The sequence below is a fragment of the Antedon mediterranea genome, chromosome 1 (genome assembly GCF_964355755.1).
Source record: "Antedon mediterranea chromosome 1, ecAntMedi1.1, whole genome shotgun sequence".
NCBI classification, from domain to species: domain Eukaryota; kingdom Metazoa; phylum Echinodermata; class Crinoidea; order Comatulida; family Antedonidae; genus Antedon; species Antedon mediterranea.
This window is the reverse complement of record NC_092670.1, coordinates 17188338-17207678: the sequence shown is the minus strand read 5'-3', so window position 1 is coordinate 17207678 and position 19341 is coordinate 17188338. Positions and strand designations below refer to the sequence as shown.

The following is a 19341-nucleotide window of genomic DNA, read 5'->3' as shown; positions in this document are numbered from 1 at the left end:
TACCAATTAACTTGATAGCTTTCCAATATTATGGAAAATATGATTGTAGAAAGGTTCTAGTCATACAAGTTTGTGTTTATCCCGGAAGTAATGTAAGTAAATAACTGATATATTGATATGAGATAGTAAAATACAGAATACTAATGACTTAATTGTGTAGAGCGGAACACATTTTGTCAAATATAAAAAAAGATGACAGACATAATGTTTTTACAAAGACAAACGAAAACAGATGCACTACCGTATACACTACCATTAGGCTTAGATACAACAACCACAAACCCACCAGGTGCCACAGGTGGGGGTATAGACAGGCTCTGCTCATCAAGAGAAGACTCATTTTCTTCTAGTATCTGTCTAGCAACAGATGCAAATTGCCCTTCAAATTGTTGAATTAGTTGATAGAGTGCTACAACAAGTTCCTGCAGAAAATGAAACAATGTTTATTGTATATTTTTTTTTTATTTACACCATATTTAACCTCAGAGGTTCACAAGACAAACATATAAACAAGATGCTCTAGGTAAACAAAGTCTTATTACAAGTCTTTGAGAGGGGAGTTGTAATTTTGTCCTTAGAAAAAATCCTGAAATGTGACAGAACTTGAACCCAGGACCCTTGGAGTGGTAGCCAAGCATCATAACCACCAAGCCACAACTCCACTTCAAGGGGACATTCAAATTCAAAGGAAACCAAAATAAGGGGAGACCTTTCATTTCGAAAAAATTGTTTTAAACAGTACAATGTATATCTGTATGTATTGCAGAAACCATTCTTATTGTCATATGATAATACTCCTGCCATGACTCTATAAAAATGTCAATAAAAAATATTCAAATGTTGCATCAGTTTCTTTGTCTATACCTTCCCTTTTTGTAATGATGGTATAACAAATATAAACATACACATTTAAGTATTGCAAAATGAATTTATAACTTATGGGTTCAAAATAACCGTTTTATTTAATCAAGTGTTCACAGTTTTAAAAAAAATTGTTAACCTTATTTCTATTGCACACTAAATTGAATTTCATATCTCTCTGCTATTTTAATTGTAGAAAAACTTGATTATTATAATATTATTATTATTATAATGTGTTGATTAGCATTCATACAACTTACCATTCGAACTATAGGGCTTCCATCATTTGCTACATTGATTAATGTCATCCCTACATTATGATCAATGTTAGTGGAATGGTCAGTTTTTTCTGTTGTCTTATTTCCAATAAATGTTCCAAGCGCCAACACGGCAGATGCACGTACCTGTTTAAAAATTTATGATATACAGTATGCTACCACTTATTGTATTGTCCTATACAGTTGTTTAAATATCAATTTTTTCACAAGATTACATAATAATAAAAATAATATTTATTCGGTCACCAATGAAAAAATAACCAGGAGTGAGAACAGGCTAAAGCCCAAACAGATTCTGCACTCAATCCATACAATACAAACAGTTACAATAAAACATTATACAAGAAAACTAAACAACTGTAATACAAATCAAACTATACATTTAACATGAATAAAGTGTTTTGTTAGAGCAGCCTTAAAATATTGAAATTGTATTAAATCAGTGTTAATAATAAATTAGGCATGTTTTAATATAAAAGATTATGTCTACCATCATGATTGAGCATGATAAATAGAAATTGTTAAAATGTTAATCATATCACTCACAGAATCTATTTATGCTAATGAGGTGTCTTGTTGTATGAAAACTGGGTCATGTGCATATATAATCTTAATGCTAATTGGTTGATTCTATATTAATCAAGTTTCTTCAACATGTTCCATTAGGTAATTCAGGTATCTAAACTAGGAATAACATCAAAGTACAAACCTCAGGTATGTGGTCAGTTAATAGTTGGTAGAGCTTTTCATGGGCACTGTCTCTAACACCACACCAGCGAGCAGCATCAAAGCAAGTCCATACTCTAGCAAGACATAAAGCTAACCATTGCCGTAAAAGCGGATGACTATCAGTCAACTGTTCTAAACATATTGCTATTACATTGCCTTGAAGAGCTGCTTCCTACATAAAAAAAAAAAACAATCATAATATAATAATGTTTTTAGTTATAATAATGATAACTATATTAACGTGTAGTACAGAACTAACCATCATTTACACACAAAAAACAATATTAACTAGAATTTAATTCGTCACTTTGACGAATTATAGGTGATCAATTTTATCATTTTATTGACATTAACATTTTTTAAACATGCACGTACGTTAACATGCAATCGTAAAAAGCTGATGTACGCCATCCTATGACATGATGCATATACACTTATAGTGCTGAGTTGTACCTATGTGTCATATACAATATGTACAGTATATACTGTATATCTATATACAGTGTAGCATAGGTGAAATTACGGGACCCACATCATGTTCTATTTTTTTGGTATGATGGAATTATCAAAATAAACTCGAAGATGACAATTTCGAAAGATAATTAATTGAGCAAATAAATATAAGGATTGGAAGAGAATTTGACACGTAGAAGCGCAATGCGCGCTCTTTGAAATTTGTATAACTTCGACTAAAGAAATTTAAAAACAACGTTTTAGCTTCAACTAGCCATATGATAACGTCACAACATCCGATAGGCTTAATTTTTATATGAATTCATATCTACATTTCATCAGCTTTCATAATAAATTATAATCATCAAGGTCACATTTGATTCTGAAGAGCTGTAAGATATTCAAATGTATGGTGTAGGTGAAATTACACGACCTACGTTATTCAAGTTTTTACGCGTGATGACGTCATCAAAATGAAAATGTTTACAGCTCATAAGAAAGATAATTAAATGAGCAATCATATACAAAAAAAATTACCGAAAATTGGGCACAAAATAACCGAGATGCGCTCAGTTGAATGTGATAATCTATGACAAAAGAGAAAAAAACCTAATTTTTAAATTCGAGTGGCCATTTGGTGACCTCACAACATTTTGTACGTCAAATGTGTACATGAATTTATATCTAGAACTCAATGGCTTCCAGAATAATTAAAAAAAATTGGGGGTCATCGTGCATTCTGAAGAATTATTTTCATTTTAAAAATGCCTTATTTTTCATCATTTTCAGCACTTTTATGCAGTTAATGCGCGCATTTTGTCATTTTTAACATGCTCGTATAGCATTATTTTAAGTCGGAACGAACTCAAATTCGGTGAATGTACTAAGGATGGTGAGTAGAATGCGATTTCTACAAAAAATTCGTATTTTTACGCTTTTTAAGAATCGCGCGCTCAAAAACGCATTTTTGCGCAGTAATTTTTTGAAACACGCAAATGGCCTAATTCATGCTCTAAATTGATTAAAACTTAATTTTGAGCTTTTTAAATTTTAAACGCGCGATTTTACGCGCGTGACCCTACGTGCGCGTGCGTTTTTACTTGCTAATATTTTTACCCTTGACCTGAAGTTTACGTGTAATAAATTTCATTAATATGTGATAATGAATTATGGAGATATGATTGATAATGTGATTTCACAAAATGGCGTATAAATGACGTCACGGATGAGTGATCACGCTGAAAAGCTTATTAGGACTAAGTTAAAGTATTTGAAAGACATTGTGAAATTTTGGTAATCATTGACATTAAACTTTTTTAGATATTTGTTACACAAAATAGTGCCCAGAAACAAAAATAACAACTAGACATGAAACTCGTCACTTTGACGAGTTAGTTATCCGCACGACAAACGCCACGTGCACGTCATACATTGGACACAGAAAAAGATTATGGCATATTGACATGAACTGAAGAGTATAATATGTTGTTAGTGCTAAATGCTGTATATTTTGTGTCATATACTATTTACAGTATACATAGTATAATCTGTATACATATTAATACAGTGTAGGATAGGCGAAATTATGGGTCCCGTCATTTATTCCAATTTTTAACATGGTGACGGTATGAAAATGAAACACTGATATAGGAATTTCGGAAGGAAATTATCTCAGCAACAACATATTATTGTGTAGAAGAAATTTTAATACGTAAAATATTAATGCGCGCTCTTTTAAATGTAATGAACTATGACGCAAAAGATGAAAATACGACTTTTTTTATTTAACTGGCCATATGATGACGTCACAACATCCGATTTGCCAAATTTTTACATGATTTTGTATCTACAATCCAATAGCTTCCAGAAAACGTTTTAATCGTGATTATCCCATTTTATTCTTACGAGCTATAACAGATTAAAATTTACTGTAAAGATGAAATTAATGACCCAAGTAATTAACATTTTTAGGCATGATGACGTTACAAATATTAAAATATTTTTAACTCATGCGAAAGGTAGTTGATTGATCTAGACAATATTAAAATCTCGGAGAAAATGGAATACGGATAAGCGTGATGCGCTCCATTGAATGTGATGAGCAATAACAAAAGAGACAAAAATCCTATATTTTATATTCGCGTGGCCATACGATGACGTCAAAATGTCCTGTTAGCCATATTAATGTATGATTTGATATCTACAACTCATCAACTTCCAGAATATGTAATAAAAATAACTTTCACCGTTTAGTTTAGAAACTACGACTGTTTAAAAAAAGGTATAATTTTGACGATTTTTTTAGCTTTTTGATCAAATACGCGCGCAAATTATTCAATTCGACGTGCTTGTAATGACGTAATTTTAAGTCGAAATTGTTTAAAAGTTGGTAAAATTACTAGAAAAGGCTGGAAAAACATAAATCACGCAAAAAAAGTATGTTTTTAAAGGTACGTGCGCCCCTCGCGCGTAAAACTTTGCGCACGTGTGGGAATTTTTGACATGCTCAAAATGACAAGAAATGCGTAGAAAGTTGATTAGAAATTGATTTTTCGCATTTTAAAATTTTAAATGCGCGTGCGCGCGTAACTTTGTGTGAAACATGCCATTTTTAATCCACAGAAAGTTGACTCTTGATATGAATTAAATTTTCACCAAGTCTCAATACAAAATGACTTTCGGTTTTTAATCTATGATCAATCATTTAAATTCATAAAATTGCGCGCAAGTCACGTTGCGCAACTCTGACGTTTTTCAAAAATAGGAGGTGCACAACGTCACGTAAATATCTATATGTTGACAAAGTTATGATATGTTCTGTTCACACATTTTAGAGAAACAGGGCTCACAAAAAAAGGAAGAAAGACAGAAGAATAATACAGAACTAGACATGAAACTCGTCACTTTGACGAGTTAGTTATCCGCACAACGACAAACGCCACGTGCACGCCATACGTTGGAATATTGCACACAGATAAAGATTATGGCATTATGACCTGATCTGAAGAATATGATATGTTGTTAGTGCTGAATTCTGTCAATTTTGTATCATATAGTATCAGTATAAACAGTATAATCTGTATACATATTACATACAGTGTAGAATAGGTGAAATTACGGGACCCGTCATTTATACCATTTTTTAACATGGCGACGGTATCAAAATGAAACACTAAAATAACAATTTCGGAAGGATATTATCTCAGCAACAACATATTAACCTGTAGAAGAAATTTGGATACGTGAAATATAGATGCGCGCTCATTTAAATGTGATGAACTATGACGAAAAATATAAAAATACAACTTTTTTTATTCAACTGGCCATATGATGACGTCACTACATCTGATTGGCAAAATGTTTACATGAATTCGTATCTACAATCCAATAGCTTCCAGAAAACGTTTTAATCGTGATTATCACATTTTATTCTTACGAGCTATAACAGATTAAAATTTACTGTAAAAATGAAATTAATGACCCACGTAATTAAAATTTTTAGGCATGATGACGTCATCAAAATTAAAATATGTTTAACTCATGCAAAAGATAGTTGATTGACCTAGACAATGTTAAAATCTTGGTGAAAATGGAAAATGGATAAACGTGATGCGCTCCATTGAATGTGATGAGCAATAACTAAAGAGACAAAAATCCTATATTTTACATTTGTGTGGCCATATGATGACGTCACAACATCCGTGAAGAAAAAATTCTGCATGAATTCATATCTACAACATAACTGCTTTCATATTAAATTAAAAAAATCAGGGGTAACGGTTGATCCTGAGGAGCTATAATAGATTCAAAATAGGCATAATTTTGACAATATTTTGTAACTTTTGCAACTACAACGCACGCAAATGGTCTAAATCAACGTGTACGTATGACGTCATTTTAATTTGAAATGATGTTAATCTTATTAAAAATGACTAGGAAAGGCTGAAAAATCACAATTTAATATAAAAAAACATGATTTTCATGCTGCGTGCGCACCGCACGTGTAAAATTGTTTGCGTGCGCGGGAAATTTTGACATGCGCAAAATGTCATGAATGGCGTAAAAAGTTGATTAGAAATTAATTTTGCGCATTTTAAAATTTTAAATGCGCGTGCGCGCGTAACTTCTTGTAAAACATGCCATTTTCAATCAACAGAAAGATTGCCCTTGATATGACTTAAATTTTCAGAAAGTGTAAAAAAAAAATTATGCTTGGTTTTTAATCTAAGATCAATCATAAAAAATCATAAAATCGCGCGTAAGTCACGTTGCGCAACTCTGACGTCATTCAAAATAGGAGGTGCACAACTTCACATAAATGCCCATGTTTTGACAAAGTTATGAAATGTTATGTTTACCCATTTCAGAGAAACGCGCCTCACAAAAAGGAAGGAAAGAAAGAAGAATAATACAGAAAAATATTGATCCAATACAATCACAAGGAGTTATCCGCTACTAAGCGGATAACTAACTAGACATGTAACTCGTCACTTTGACGAGTTTGGTTATCCGCCGCGCAAGTGGTGCAACATTAACATTAAGGGGATAGGTTGAGGACAAAAGGAAGTGTTCACGTTGGCATTATGACCTGAACTGAAGAATATGATATGTTGCTGAATTTTATTATTTAAATTCATATATAGTATACATAGTATAATCTGTATCCATATCACATACAGTGACATACATAGAATAGGTGAAATTACGGGACCCGCTATTTATTGCAATTTTTAACGTGTTGACGGTTTTAAAATGAAACGCGAAGTTAGCAATTCCGAAAGGAAATTATCTCAGCAACAACGTATTAGCATGTAGAAGAAATTTGAATACGTGAAATATTGATGCGCGCTCGTTTAAATGTAATGAATTATGACGCAAAAGATGAAAATACGACCTTTTTTATATAACTGGCCATATGATGACGTCACAACATCCGATTGGCAACATTTTTACATAATTTCGTATCTAAAATTCAATAGCTTCCAGAAAAAGTTTTAATCTTGATTATCACATTTTATTCTTACGAGCTATAACAGATTAAAATTTACTGTAAAGATGAAATTAATGCCACACGTGATTTAAATTTTTAGGCATGATGACGTCAAAAAAATTAAAATATTTTTAACTCATGCGAAAGATAGTTGATTGACCTAGACAATATCAAAATCGGGGTGAAAATGGAAAACGAATAAGTGGAGATGCGCTCTATTCAATGTGATGAGCTATGACGAAAGATACAAAAATCCTAAATTTTATATTTGCGTGGCCATACGATGACGTCACAATGTCCGGTTAGCCATATCAATACCTGATCCGATATCTACCACTCATCTACTTCCAGAATATGTCATCCACAAAAAATTGACCGTCTAGTTTAGAAATTACGACTGTTTAAAAAAAGGCATATTTTAAACGAATTTTTTAACCTTTTCATAAAAAACGCGCACAAATTGTCCAATTCGACGTACTCGTATGACGTATCTTTAAGTCGAAATTGTTTAAAATTTGGTAAAATTACTAGAAAAGGCTGGAAAAACATAAATCGCGAAAAAAATACGTTTTCAATGCTACGTGCGTACCGCACACGTAAAAATGTGCGCACGCGTGGGAATTTTTGAAATGCTTAAAACGACCAGAAACGCGTAGAAAGTTGATTATAAATTAATTTTGCGCATTTTGAAATTTTAAATGCGCGTGCGCGCGTAACTTTGTGTAAAACACGCAATTTTTTTTCAACATAAAGTTAGCGCATGATATAAATTAAACTTTTGCGAAGTTTCAAGTTGAAATGTTATTTGGTTTTCAACATATGTTAAATACGAGAAAAACGTTAAATCGCGCGTACGTCACGTTGCGCAATTGCAAACATCATGAAAAGCTTCGCTTGACGACGTTACGTAAATGTCAATATGTTAAGATAGTTACCGAAATGTTATGTTTGCGAGTTTTAGAGAAAAGCGTTACACAAAAATCATACAGAAAGAAAGAAGAAAAATAAAAAGATGATGATTTCGTACAATCACAAGAGGTTATCCTGCAACTTCGTTGCGGATAACCAATAAAGATTTGATACAATAACAATAGGTGATCATTTTATTCTAAATGATCACCTAATAATAAAATATGTACAGTAATTATTTACAGTTACAGTAATATTATATTACAGAAAACATACACACGATGCTCTGCATAAACATATCTGACAGTAGGGTTATTTTATGTCATGAGAAAAATCATGATATCAGGATTTAAACTCAGGACTCCAGGATCTGTAGCTAAGCATCAAAGCTACCATTTATGGTCATCATGGGTGTGCTGATTGGCTTACCTGGCCATTTCTATAATCATGTACAATCATAGCCAGTACAAAGGCTGCCATCGTCCTGTGCTCAGCCTAATAAATACAACAAGTTATTGGTAGTGAAGTTGAACATGTTGTGAGAAAAAATCTTAACATTTAACAGGATTTGAACCCAGGGCCAAGGGATGGTAACTGTGCATCCAAACCACCCAGCTACAACTCCACTCCACTGATAAAGTAATACAATCAACTCTCCAGAAACAGAACACATTTAGGTTGTGGTTTTAGAATGTATTTATAGGTGTAGGGAGATTTGTAATTGACAAATGTAATAATATTGTAAATAAAGATGTTTATTATATGTATTGATACTTACTGGCATAAATGGGTCTGCAAGAACAGACAAAAAATACTTGTGCCCATGGTCTTTAACAAGATCAGCTTGGCAAGACTAAAAAAGAAGTTTTAAAGATTTACTAATCGAAAAAATCTATAGTGTAAACAAACACACACAAAGCAAATCAGAAAAAAAAATTGCAAAAAACAATGACTTACTCGATCAACTGCTAGTATCTTAGCCCAGATGAAGACTAGCAGAGGTCGAAGTTCACGGGCTGAACTCTGTAATAACTTTAATACATATGGGAAAATTCCAACTGATAGTGCCTGTAAGAAAAATTTGCTAATTAAATTAAATGAATAAAGTCATTAAAAGTGAATAACAATTGTGGACATACTGAATTGTATTGTATTGTTGGGGACAAACTAATGTGAATTTAGTAACCATGTCCTTTTTTTATTTAGTCACATGATCAAGGACTGTCAAAAGTGAATTTAGTAGCGAATGTCCTTTTCTTATTTAGTCACATGATCAACGACTGTCAAAAGTGAAATCCACCGTCCAAGTAATAATAGTTTACTTACAAGACTTACAGCCCATGGGCCTAAATCAAGAAACCGTCCAAGCAGATCAAGAGCACGTAACCGATGAACTTGGCTTAGTAGTACCTTATTAAAAAGACATAAATAATCACACAGATATGCAATACATTATTGGACAATGCTGTTTAACAATAGTAAGGTAGTTCAAGACTTTTAACTGTTTACACACTTTATAAAAGATAGTAGTATTTATTTATTTTGATAAATAATATTTACATTTGCTTGAGTTTTAAAAAAGTTTTTCTATTTTTTTATATCTAATGCTGATGTTTTCATTTTCGTTCCACTATGTAATTGTAGCTTTACCCATTGGCAATGAAACATTTACAAGTGCGCTTGTTTTACAATGCTTTTACAATAAAAAGTGATATATAAAACAGATTTTTATAAAACAGGCTTTATTCTAAACATGTTTTATACATTAAATATCCAATTACCTGCAAGACAATAGGAAGTTGTTCTGGGGGGTTTCGTTTATCAGATCCCACAGTTAACCATACTTGAAAAGCTGTAAGTTGTTCACCAAAAAATGGACTATGTTTGTACTCTTTGCCTTGTAATAAAGCAGGAAGTTGGGAAAGACAAATATCAACTGCTAAATCCCAGGCTTGCCTACAAAATATACATATAATAATTATTGTAGAGGTACACACAAAACACAATGTAATAGCATTAAACTGCTAAATCCCAAGCTTGCCTACAAAATACACATATAATTTTGTAGAGGTACACACAAAACACAATGTAATAGCATTCAACTGCTAAATCCCAGGCTTGCCTACAAAATATACATATAATTATTGTAGAGGTGCACACAAAACACAATGTAATAGCATTCAACTGCTAAATCCCAAGCTTGCCTACAAAATATACATATAATTATTGTAGAGGTGCACACAAAACACAATGTAATAGCATTCAACTGCTAAATCCCAGGCTTGCCTACAAAATATACATATAATTATTGTAGAGGTACACACAAAACACAATGTAATAGCATTCAACTGCTAAATCCCAGGCTTGCCTACAAAATATACATATAATTATTGTAGAGGTGCACACAAAACACAATGTAATAGCATTCAACTGCTAAATCCCAAGCTTGCCTACAAAATATACATATAATAATTATTGTAGAGGTGCACACAAAACACAATGTAATAGCATTCAACTGCTAAATCCCAGGCTTGCCTACAAAATATACATATAATTATTGTAGAGGTGCACACAAAACACAATGTAATAGCATTCAACTGATAAATCCCAGGCTTGCCTACAAAATATACATATAATTATTGTAGAGGTGCACACAAAACACAATGTAATAGCATTCAACTGCTAAATCCCAAGCTTGCCTACAAAATATACATATAATTATTGTAGAGGTGCACACAAAACACAATGTAATAGCATTCAACTGATAAATCCCAGGCTTGCCTACAAAATATACATATAATAATTATTGTAGAGGTGCACACAAAACACAATGTAATAGCATTCAACTGCTAAATCCCAGGCTTGCCTACAAAATATACATATAATTATTGTAGAGGTGCACACAAAACACAATGTAATAGCATTCAACTGATAAATCCCAGGCTTGCCTACAAAATATACATATAATTATTGTAGAGGTGCACACAAAACACAATGTAATAGCATTCAACTGCTAAATCCCAGGCTTGCCTACAAAATATACATATAATTATTGTAGAGGTGCACACAAAACACAATGTAATAGCATTCAACTGCTAAATCCCAGGCTTGCCTACAAAATATACATATAATTATTGTAGAGGTGCACACGAAACACAATGTAATAGCATTCATTTAGACATAAAAATATAATGCAGTGCTTTTGACATAGTACATAATATATTTAGGATTGAAACAGTACTGTCTGCAGATTGGATAATATATTCATATATATACTGTATATACGAATTTGATCAATACCATAAAAGCACCAGAGTGGTCTAATTGTTAGGACATCTGCTTTTCAAGAAGGTTGCGGGTTCGAATCTCGGTTGGGGTGACTCTCTCAGATTTCCTCATCTTTATCGTTTCAAAGTAATTAATTAAATTTCAGTATATCACCAGGCGGTTTAGAAATCATTCTGTGCCTTTGATATTTATATATGAACATTCATATATATTTTTTTGGGTTTTTTTGCCCTTTGATATTTTTTTTTTAACTTTTGTAATGGGACTTACAGATCTTGGCTAAATTAATGTGAACTTGCATGAATGAATATTAACTCACCACATGGCATGTTGGTATGTTTGTGGTAAACGTGGACTTGAGATAGGTGTACAATTATAAGAACGCATAATTCTCTCAGCTAGAAGGAAGTTGCGAAATAAACTAGCAACTAGCAAATCTTGACGGAACAACTTTTGGAATAGATCTGAAATTTTAAAAAGAGCAGCATTGAATTTCAAATTGAATAACCTTTTTGGTTTGAACATTTAAACATCCAACACAGGTACCACACAAGTCATTTGACAAATCAAATCATGCAATGGATTGTCCAAATTGTTGCTTGCATTGTATGTACGTCGTTATGTTGTGTCTAAGTGGGAAACAAGCCTTACTGATTGTGTGATATTCATTAAGGCTCAGTCTACACTATCAAACCTTATGTGACAAAAAGATGTGATGTACCCATATACTGTATGGATTGATGTTATATAATTACCATAGTTGGGGATATCACTACCATATTTGGTCATATCACTACCATATTTTGGCATATCACAACCATATTTTGGCATATCACAACCATATTTGGGCATATCACAACCATATTTGGCCACATCAAACTAGTTTGATAGTGTAGAGTAGAGCTTTAGATAGGAGATTTTTTTATTTTAGTTTGAACGTGTGAATGGTGAATACAGTAAGATCAGTTTAAGTTGTCAATATAAAAAATAAATGCAATACAAACCTCTTGGCAATGAATTCCACGCTATAGTATCCGTAACAGCTGTAAATATCCAATTTAGTTCACCTAGAGGTGTTCGCCGATCATTCAACTGACCAGGAATTCTGAGGAAAATTATACGAATATTTTATGATAATTACATGTGTGTTACATTTATTGTTTTGAAAAGAATATAAATTTCTGAAAACATACTTACTTATCAACAAGTTCTGGTGTGATACCACTAACTAGACTACTACTTTTTTGGTAACAAAACCTGAAACCAAAAGAATAAATAGATCAAATATAAAAACAATTTGTGTAAGTAGATCAGGGGGACACAGACACTCCAGCTACCCATCTACATTTAGAAATATACAATGCTAAAGATTTAAGACTAGGTTGAGTTTAAGCGAGTGAGTGGTCGAATGGTTAAGACAGTGGAACTATAATACGTAGCCATCGGCAAGGGTTCAAGACTCACTCACTCCATAGTTCTGGTGGTAGTACGGGTCCTCTCGGATAAGGAATATAAACCGTAGGTTCAGTGTACAAATTTGGCTCTTGTGCACTTTAAAGAACCCAGTACATCCTACGAGACAAGTAAGGGGTTACCCCAGTGTACTAGTACAAAAACTGTCACACACAGTCATAATAACTGGGTCGTCTGGGAGATCAGTTTGAAGAGGTCACACAGTATAAAGAATGGATAATAATAAATAATAACAATTTTTAGGATCTCAGCCTTATGAAAACTCCACTGGACAGAATCACTGTGACTGATCAAGGATGATAAATAAATCAAGAAGATGACAATATTAAGTCCCATAATCTTAGTAGCAATATACAACTGAATGCCGATTTTAATCATGATTTTTAATACTAAAGACCCACGGCGACCAGTAGAACTGTACATTACCATCTTAAAGCTATTTTGATTGGTGTGGTCAAGCAAGATGTGAATAGATCAGCTGGTAGTTCAGGGTTCATTGGTAATAATTGATTTGAGCTGCAAGCTGCTAGTTGTATACAGTTCTTAACTGGTTGTGGAAGTGGAAGCTGATTCTTTGGAAGTGTATGAGTGTTGATGCCGGCAAGCTGAAAATAACAGCAAAACACAATAATTAACATTTTGAAATAGGCTTATATTATGTCACTTATTTTCAGTAAATGCGACCATGATTTTGAGCTAGAACTGTTACTCAGGTTCTACTTTTGTGATCTGATCTTAACTTGTTCTCCCTACACAGAAATTAGAAGCTTCACAAAAAAACTGAAATCATACCTCTCTTTCGTGAACCTTTTGAGCTGAGAAATTTTCAAATGATTCAAGTATAAGGCCAGCATTAGAACAATCATACACGAAGATAGATGGGCTACCCATCCACGTCTGTAAATCATACACTGAAAGGGGTATGTACTGTGTGTAACTCTGCAAGAATACAGACAAAAATCTATCATAAACAATATTGCATTTACATGATGCCTCAATGCTAATCAATGTTGCATATCAAGAAAATGTGTGTCTGTTCCAATCAAGTTAAAATAATAATGAAAGTTTAAAACAAACTATAAAGCTCTGTTTACACTACCAAACATTATGTTACAAAAAATGTGATGTGTTCATATATATGGCCACAATGTCATATCACTACCATATTTGGGCATATCACTAACATATTTGGGCATATCACTAACATATTTGGGCATATCACTAACATATTTGGGCATATCACTAACATATTTGGGCACAACACACCCTTTTTGTCAAACTAGTTTGATAGTGTATACAGAGCTTAAGAAACTTACTTTATTAAAAACCCAAATCTCTCCATTTGTTGTTGGTCTTGGTACGCCATGCCCATTATAATGAAAAAGGACACGTTCTTCTTTAGCATTGCGTCTTAGTGATGTGCATAGTTTTTTTACTTCTTCAACTGTCGGATCTAAACTTTGTTTATAACGTGCCTACAAATGTGAAAATTAAAGAAACATAAATTTCTGTTTTAGTAGACTACAAGATTAATGTAATGTCTCCACATATTTCTTTCCCCATTCAGAGAGTTTCCTCACTTTGATTACATGGACTGCTGTTGGCTCTTATACAACACAATATTTGACTATAACTTTAGATAATTATTTTTTCCTGCAAAGGCAAAGCAGATCTATTTTTCTAAATTAGCAAAATGTTTTTTATTCCTTTTCCATTGTGTAGGATAGCACTCTCATTATCTCTGAATAATAGAATAGCGTTCTCACTTTCTAGAAGCGTCTTTCGCAACTGCTTCGGTCCACTGTAGTGCTGTTCACGAAATCTTACGTGGGTCTGAACTGCAGCCGGACCGGAGGTGGTGTGAAAGACGAATAAAGAGGGCGTGTGGCGCAGTGTGTTGGACGTTGGACTACCGATCGTCAGACCTAGGTTCGAATCCAACTCTCGCCGCATTGCTTGTATCCGTAGGCAAGATACTTTACTTACGTTGCCTCTCTCCACCCAGGTGTATAAATGGGTACCCAGTTAGATCTAGACACAACTTTGCGCTGGTTACCGGCTGCATTATGGGAGTATGTTTCCATACGTGTTTGATCCCATAAAAAATACTGGGGTAATAATGCTTGTAAAGCGCCTTTGAGCATGATTACTCATGAAAAGGGCGCTATATAAATGTGGTATTATTATTATTATTATAATACATGGTGTACAATATTTCATTGAAGCATCCTTACTCTTGGCTGCCAACGTTCATATTGCTTCTGCAAGTTCCCTCCTATGGCATCCAGTGCTTTTTGCGCACTCATTGACAGGGGATCTACAAATATAACCATATAAAAAATTAATGGTATATACACTTTCATATCATGTATTTTTAACTAATTTGGATACAAAATCATTTTAATTTGTCTATGCTCAATTTGAACTAATTGCACATAACAATTACATTAACAGTCAATGTTATCATCCATTATTTTGTTACTTACCTATCCAGCACTCAAGTCGAGCACATGGCGTTGTCTTGACAACATCTGGTGGATCTACTCCAACGTTAAGGCATAAAACTAAAGCAACACTTACTGTTTTCATCTAAATAGAAAGAAAGCGTTTTTTTATTTCAATCAATCTTTAGATTTATTTTCACACCTGAAAGCCAGACTGGTTTTTTAGGTAAATTTAATAGTGCTAGTTAGGCCTAGGCCTCCTAGGCTACTTTATATATAAAAATACTAGCACTAACTTGGGCCTGCCTAGCCTAGGCCTAATGTAACTCAGCTGTAGCGTGTGTGTGGTAGTAGCCTACTTCTACTAGGTAGGCTAGTAGTGGTAGGTACTGGTAGGCTTACGAATTTATTTTAATTCATCGAATAACGTGACCCTAAAATGTTTCTGTACTCGGCGCTAGTTCCGTTTCGCACCTGTCGTTTATTTCGACTCAAAATTGGTTAAGTAACTTTATCGTGAGTACCACACCTTAGAATTAGGCCTCAAAAATACTTTTACGAAGGAGATCACACAAAAAGTAAAAAATAAATCCTTTAAATTGATGAATTTACAGACGTGTTTCTCGCACATCGGTTCGTGAATTTCGCATACTCCATGTTCAATGTTGTTGTTTCTATGGAGCGCCAAAAGAGCAATCATAATAGAGGGCTAAAAACTCAGTAAATTTCGTATATTTAATGCATTTATTGGTGAAAATTACGTTTAATTTTATCATATTTTGTCAATGTCAATGCAACAAAAATATTACTGTTGATACTGTACATGGTTTTTGCAGGAGCTTTTAGGAATGAAAATCGACAAATTTATCATCATATTACATGTACTGTAGGGGTATACCTTAATCTAAATAATAGTCTTACTCTTAGGCCTAGGGTTGGTTGCTATTTGACAACAGCAAATTATTAGCAGTAAAATGTTACAGCATTTTTATTGACAAAATATATTAAAATTAAACGTGTATTTCAATAATAAATGCATTAAAAGAAGACGCATTCCACTGAGGTTTTAACCATCTATTGTTGTTGCTCTTTTGGCGCTCCATAGAAACAAAAATATTGAACTTCGAGTATGCTAAATTCGCGGCGAACGGTATGCGAGAAACATGTTTGTAAAATCATCAATTTAAGGATTTATTTGTTACTTTTTATGTGATTCTTCTTCATAAAAGTACTTATGAGGCCCAATTTTAAGATGTGGTATTCACAATAAGTTGCTTAACAATTTGGAGTCAAAAGGAAGTCGAAATAAAAACAGGTGCGAAACGGAACTAGCGCCCTGTACTCTAGGCCTAGAGTAGATGTGAAAGAAACTCCCTAAGGTTTCTCGTCAAAGACCACCCGGGTTAGTCATTGAACGTAAATTTGCTAGGCCCAGGCCCATCTTGACCTATGCCTGGTATGCCTCGTCGAATACGGAGATCCGTCGAATACCCCGCCTCGCCTATCCTCACTTCCCTACTCACCCTCTCTTTCATTCGCCATGTCTGTGTTACAACGTTGCCTCCCGTAATCGGTTCGGTGTGTCTCTTTTTCATAAACGCCAGGGGCAGCTGCCAATCCGACAATTCACTTTCCTCTGACTCTGTAATATCATCATACATTGTCCTTTCTTTAGAATATTAAAACATACAATTAAACAAGCTAAAAGTGAAATTTAAAGGAGGTCTATCGTTTGTTATTATGCCCCAAGCAAGCGTCGTACTCCACATTATTTTTCTTAATTCCTCATGTTATTACGCATGCGTAAAGGCACATAAACCGATATGAAACGCCAATAGTGCTTTTATTACAGATATTTCTCACCCTCTCGCCCTCTCGTAGTGTACGCCGCACGGGGTATTGGTTTTCGGATACATTTTACATTGTATTTTTGTATAGATTTTATATATAAATAATAATGTTAAATTGGAAATAATGTCTATCTAAAATTCAGTGGTTATTGGGTAGTATAATGTTCGTTATGAGCTCACCATACCATCATTGATAGTATTTTAAATAGTAAATACACAATTACGTAGGCGTAATTTCTTTATTTAAACAAATTATTTATTATTCCTAATAATCTATTATATGCCTGATAAGATATTTTAAAACTGTATTAATTCTAAAACTTTGGGCCTTCATTTTCGAATTTCCAATGTAGGCCTAAGTGTTGCAGGCGCCGCACCCATTTTAATCAATAAAGAAACTTTAGTTTGCAAGAAGACCACCACGTGTTCCATAATTGTTTCCTTTCACATTCCTGAATATCACTACAGTGCTTACATTTAATAATTTAAACGTTTAAACTTTACTTTGTACTTTGTTCATAAATATTTGTTAATGATAATATTTATTGCTGCTGTTTGTATAGTGTGTTTAAACAAGATATACCCCTTTAGTCCAACAACATAACACTTTTTCACTCCACTCTGAGACAGTACCGTACAGTGTCAAGATGCCGATGTTTAAACCAGGGTTGTTTAGGGTACGTAAAATTAATCATTTTGGTCTTGCTGGTTGCGTAAAGCTTCTTAGATGAGAATAATTTTTCAATTTGTTACTGATCCTCTTGGGTGGTACCGGTAGTTAACTGTTCCTAAAACCGTACAGATAGGCTAAAATAAATAGATATATATCGCGATTGTGACATTAATGCTGAATACTCTGGTTTCCAAGTACTGCACTCACATGATGAAACCGTAGGCCTATTTCTCGTTTGACAGTGAGCTGGAATTTCCAATTCATATACAGGGCCGTAGCCAGGATCTGTCAAGGGGGGGTTCGGACACTAAATATTTGGGTCAACCCCCCCCCCCCCCCCTGGGGGTGGGGCCTGATGCGAAGCGAATTTTGTTAAATGACAACCCTAGATGGCCGGAAAAGACACTCTCGTGCAGCATGCTACCAATGACCAAAAGGATCGTACTTTTTTCCTCCTTCTCAAACACGTCGATAATTTAAAGGACGATAACTATTTTGTTGCCGTATGTTAGATGCGCGTGCTCTGTGCGGAACCGCCGATTGTTTGATCATTTACTCCGTATTTTGTTTTGCGTTCAATGCGAACGTACATCTAGGAGCAGCCCCGAAAAAAGCACACTGGTTGAAGGCAAATGCTATTTGCTAGCTCTATCTATAATATTTATTTACAGCAATTTGTTGAGGAATATAAATATGTAAATAGGTGATATTGATACATTTTAGTACGTATCGGCTGGTGGTCTAGAAAAAAATAATCGGATGCCATAATGTGAACTACAGTACTCTTGATACCATAGATATTATAGTGTAAAATATTAATATTCACTATAATCCTCTATGATACATTATACTTCATAGTCACACATAAATACTGATGTACGTCGGAAGGCTATATACTTTATGCATGCTGCCTGACTGCCAGTGATCTAAACAATTATAGGTACGCAGTTGTCTGGCGGTGTCCTTTGTACGAATCGTTCGTGCCCCAGTTCGCTATGAGACGCGTCAATATCATGTTACATGCAGGGACCAAACATTTATTTTTCAGGTTAAAATCGGCAATTCATTTGCAGCTTTTAGAAATGTACAGACACGTATCGCTAGTTGACGCTCATACAGAGAAGAAGGTTCACGAACAAGTTTACGAATTTTTCAATTTACAAACAACTTTTTGTACTGTGGGGCACGTATTTGGAGGATTTTTGGAGATGAGGGTGAGGTATTGGGCATGTCGGGGATGGGGGTTCGCAGTCGGTTAAGGGGGGTTCGCTGTAAAGGGGGGGGGGGGTTCGCCCGAACCATAAAAACCCCCCCTGGCTACGGGCCTGTATAACACCCTTATACTGTAATTTTTTGTTTAATTTTTTGTTGTATATCGTGTAGATTGAGTTGC

At 34.0% G+C, this 19341-nt stretch overlaps 1 protein-coding gene and 1 long non-coding RNA gene across 6 annotated transcripts in view; one reads left to right on the top strand and one right to left on the bottom strand.

Annotated features, from left to right (window-relative positions):
- LOC140059434 (regulatory-associated protein of mTOR-like) overlaps nucleotides 1–17255 on the bottom strand; it is a 26360-nt gene extending 9105 nt beyond the window's left edge. For 2 of the 5 annotated variants that reach the window (XM_072105351.1, XM_072105378.1), the window contains exons 1-17: nucleotides 16949–17255; nucleotides 15468–15570; nucleotides 15216–15298; nucleotides 14298–14456; nucleotides 13774–13920; nucleotides 13408–13586; nucleotides 12706–12765; nucleotides 12513–12613; nucleotides 11828–11972; nucleotides 10002–10176; nucleotides 9547–9630; nucleotides 9178–9288; nucleotides 8999–9073; nucleotides 8650–8715; nucleotides 1849–2040; nucleotides 1122–1265; nucleotides 242–422 (exon numbers count right to left, since the gene is read on the bottom strand). In XM_072105351.1, the coding sequence (XP_071961452.1) occupies nucleotides 242–422; nucleotides 1122–1265; nucleotides 1849–2040; nucleotides 8650–8715; nucleotides 8999–9073; nucleotides 9178–9288; nucleotides 9547–9630; nucleotides 10002–10176; nucleotides 11828–11972; nucleotides 12513–12613; nucleotides 12706–12765; nucleotides 13408–13586; nucleotides 13774–13920; nucleotides 14298–14456; nucleotides 15216–15298; nucleotides 15468–15570; nucleotides 16949–17086 (2143 nt within the window). In that variant the 5' untranslated portion in view covers nucleotides 17087–17255. The remainder of the gene's footprint in view (nucleotides 1–241; nucleotides 423–1121; nucleotides 1266–1848; nucleotides 2041–8649; nucleotides 8716–8998; nucleotides 9074–9177; nucleotides 9289–9546; nucleotides 9631–10001; nucleotides 10177–11827; nucleotides 11973–12512; nucleotides 12614–12705; nucleotides 12766–13407; nucleotides 13587–13773; nucleotides 13921–14297; nucleotides 14457–15215; nucleotides 15299–15467; nucleotides 15571–16948) is intronic. The other 3 variants (XM_072105371.1, XM_072105384.1, XM_072105362.1) reach the window with 2 other exon arrangements.
- Nucleotides 16978–19341, top strand: LOC140059478 (uncharacterized). The gene is made up of 3 exons (XR_011847200.1): nucleotides 16978–17003; nucleotides 17839–17952; nucleotides 19332–19341. It is a non-coding gene; the product is annotated as an uncharacterized lncRNA (long non-coding RNA).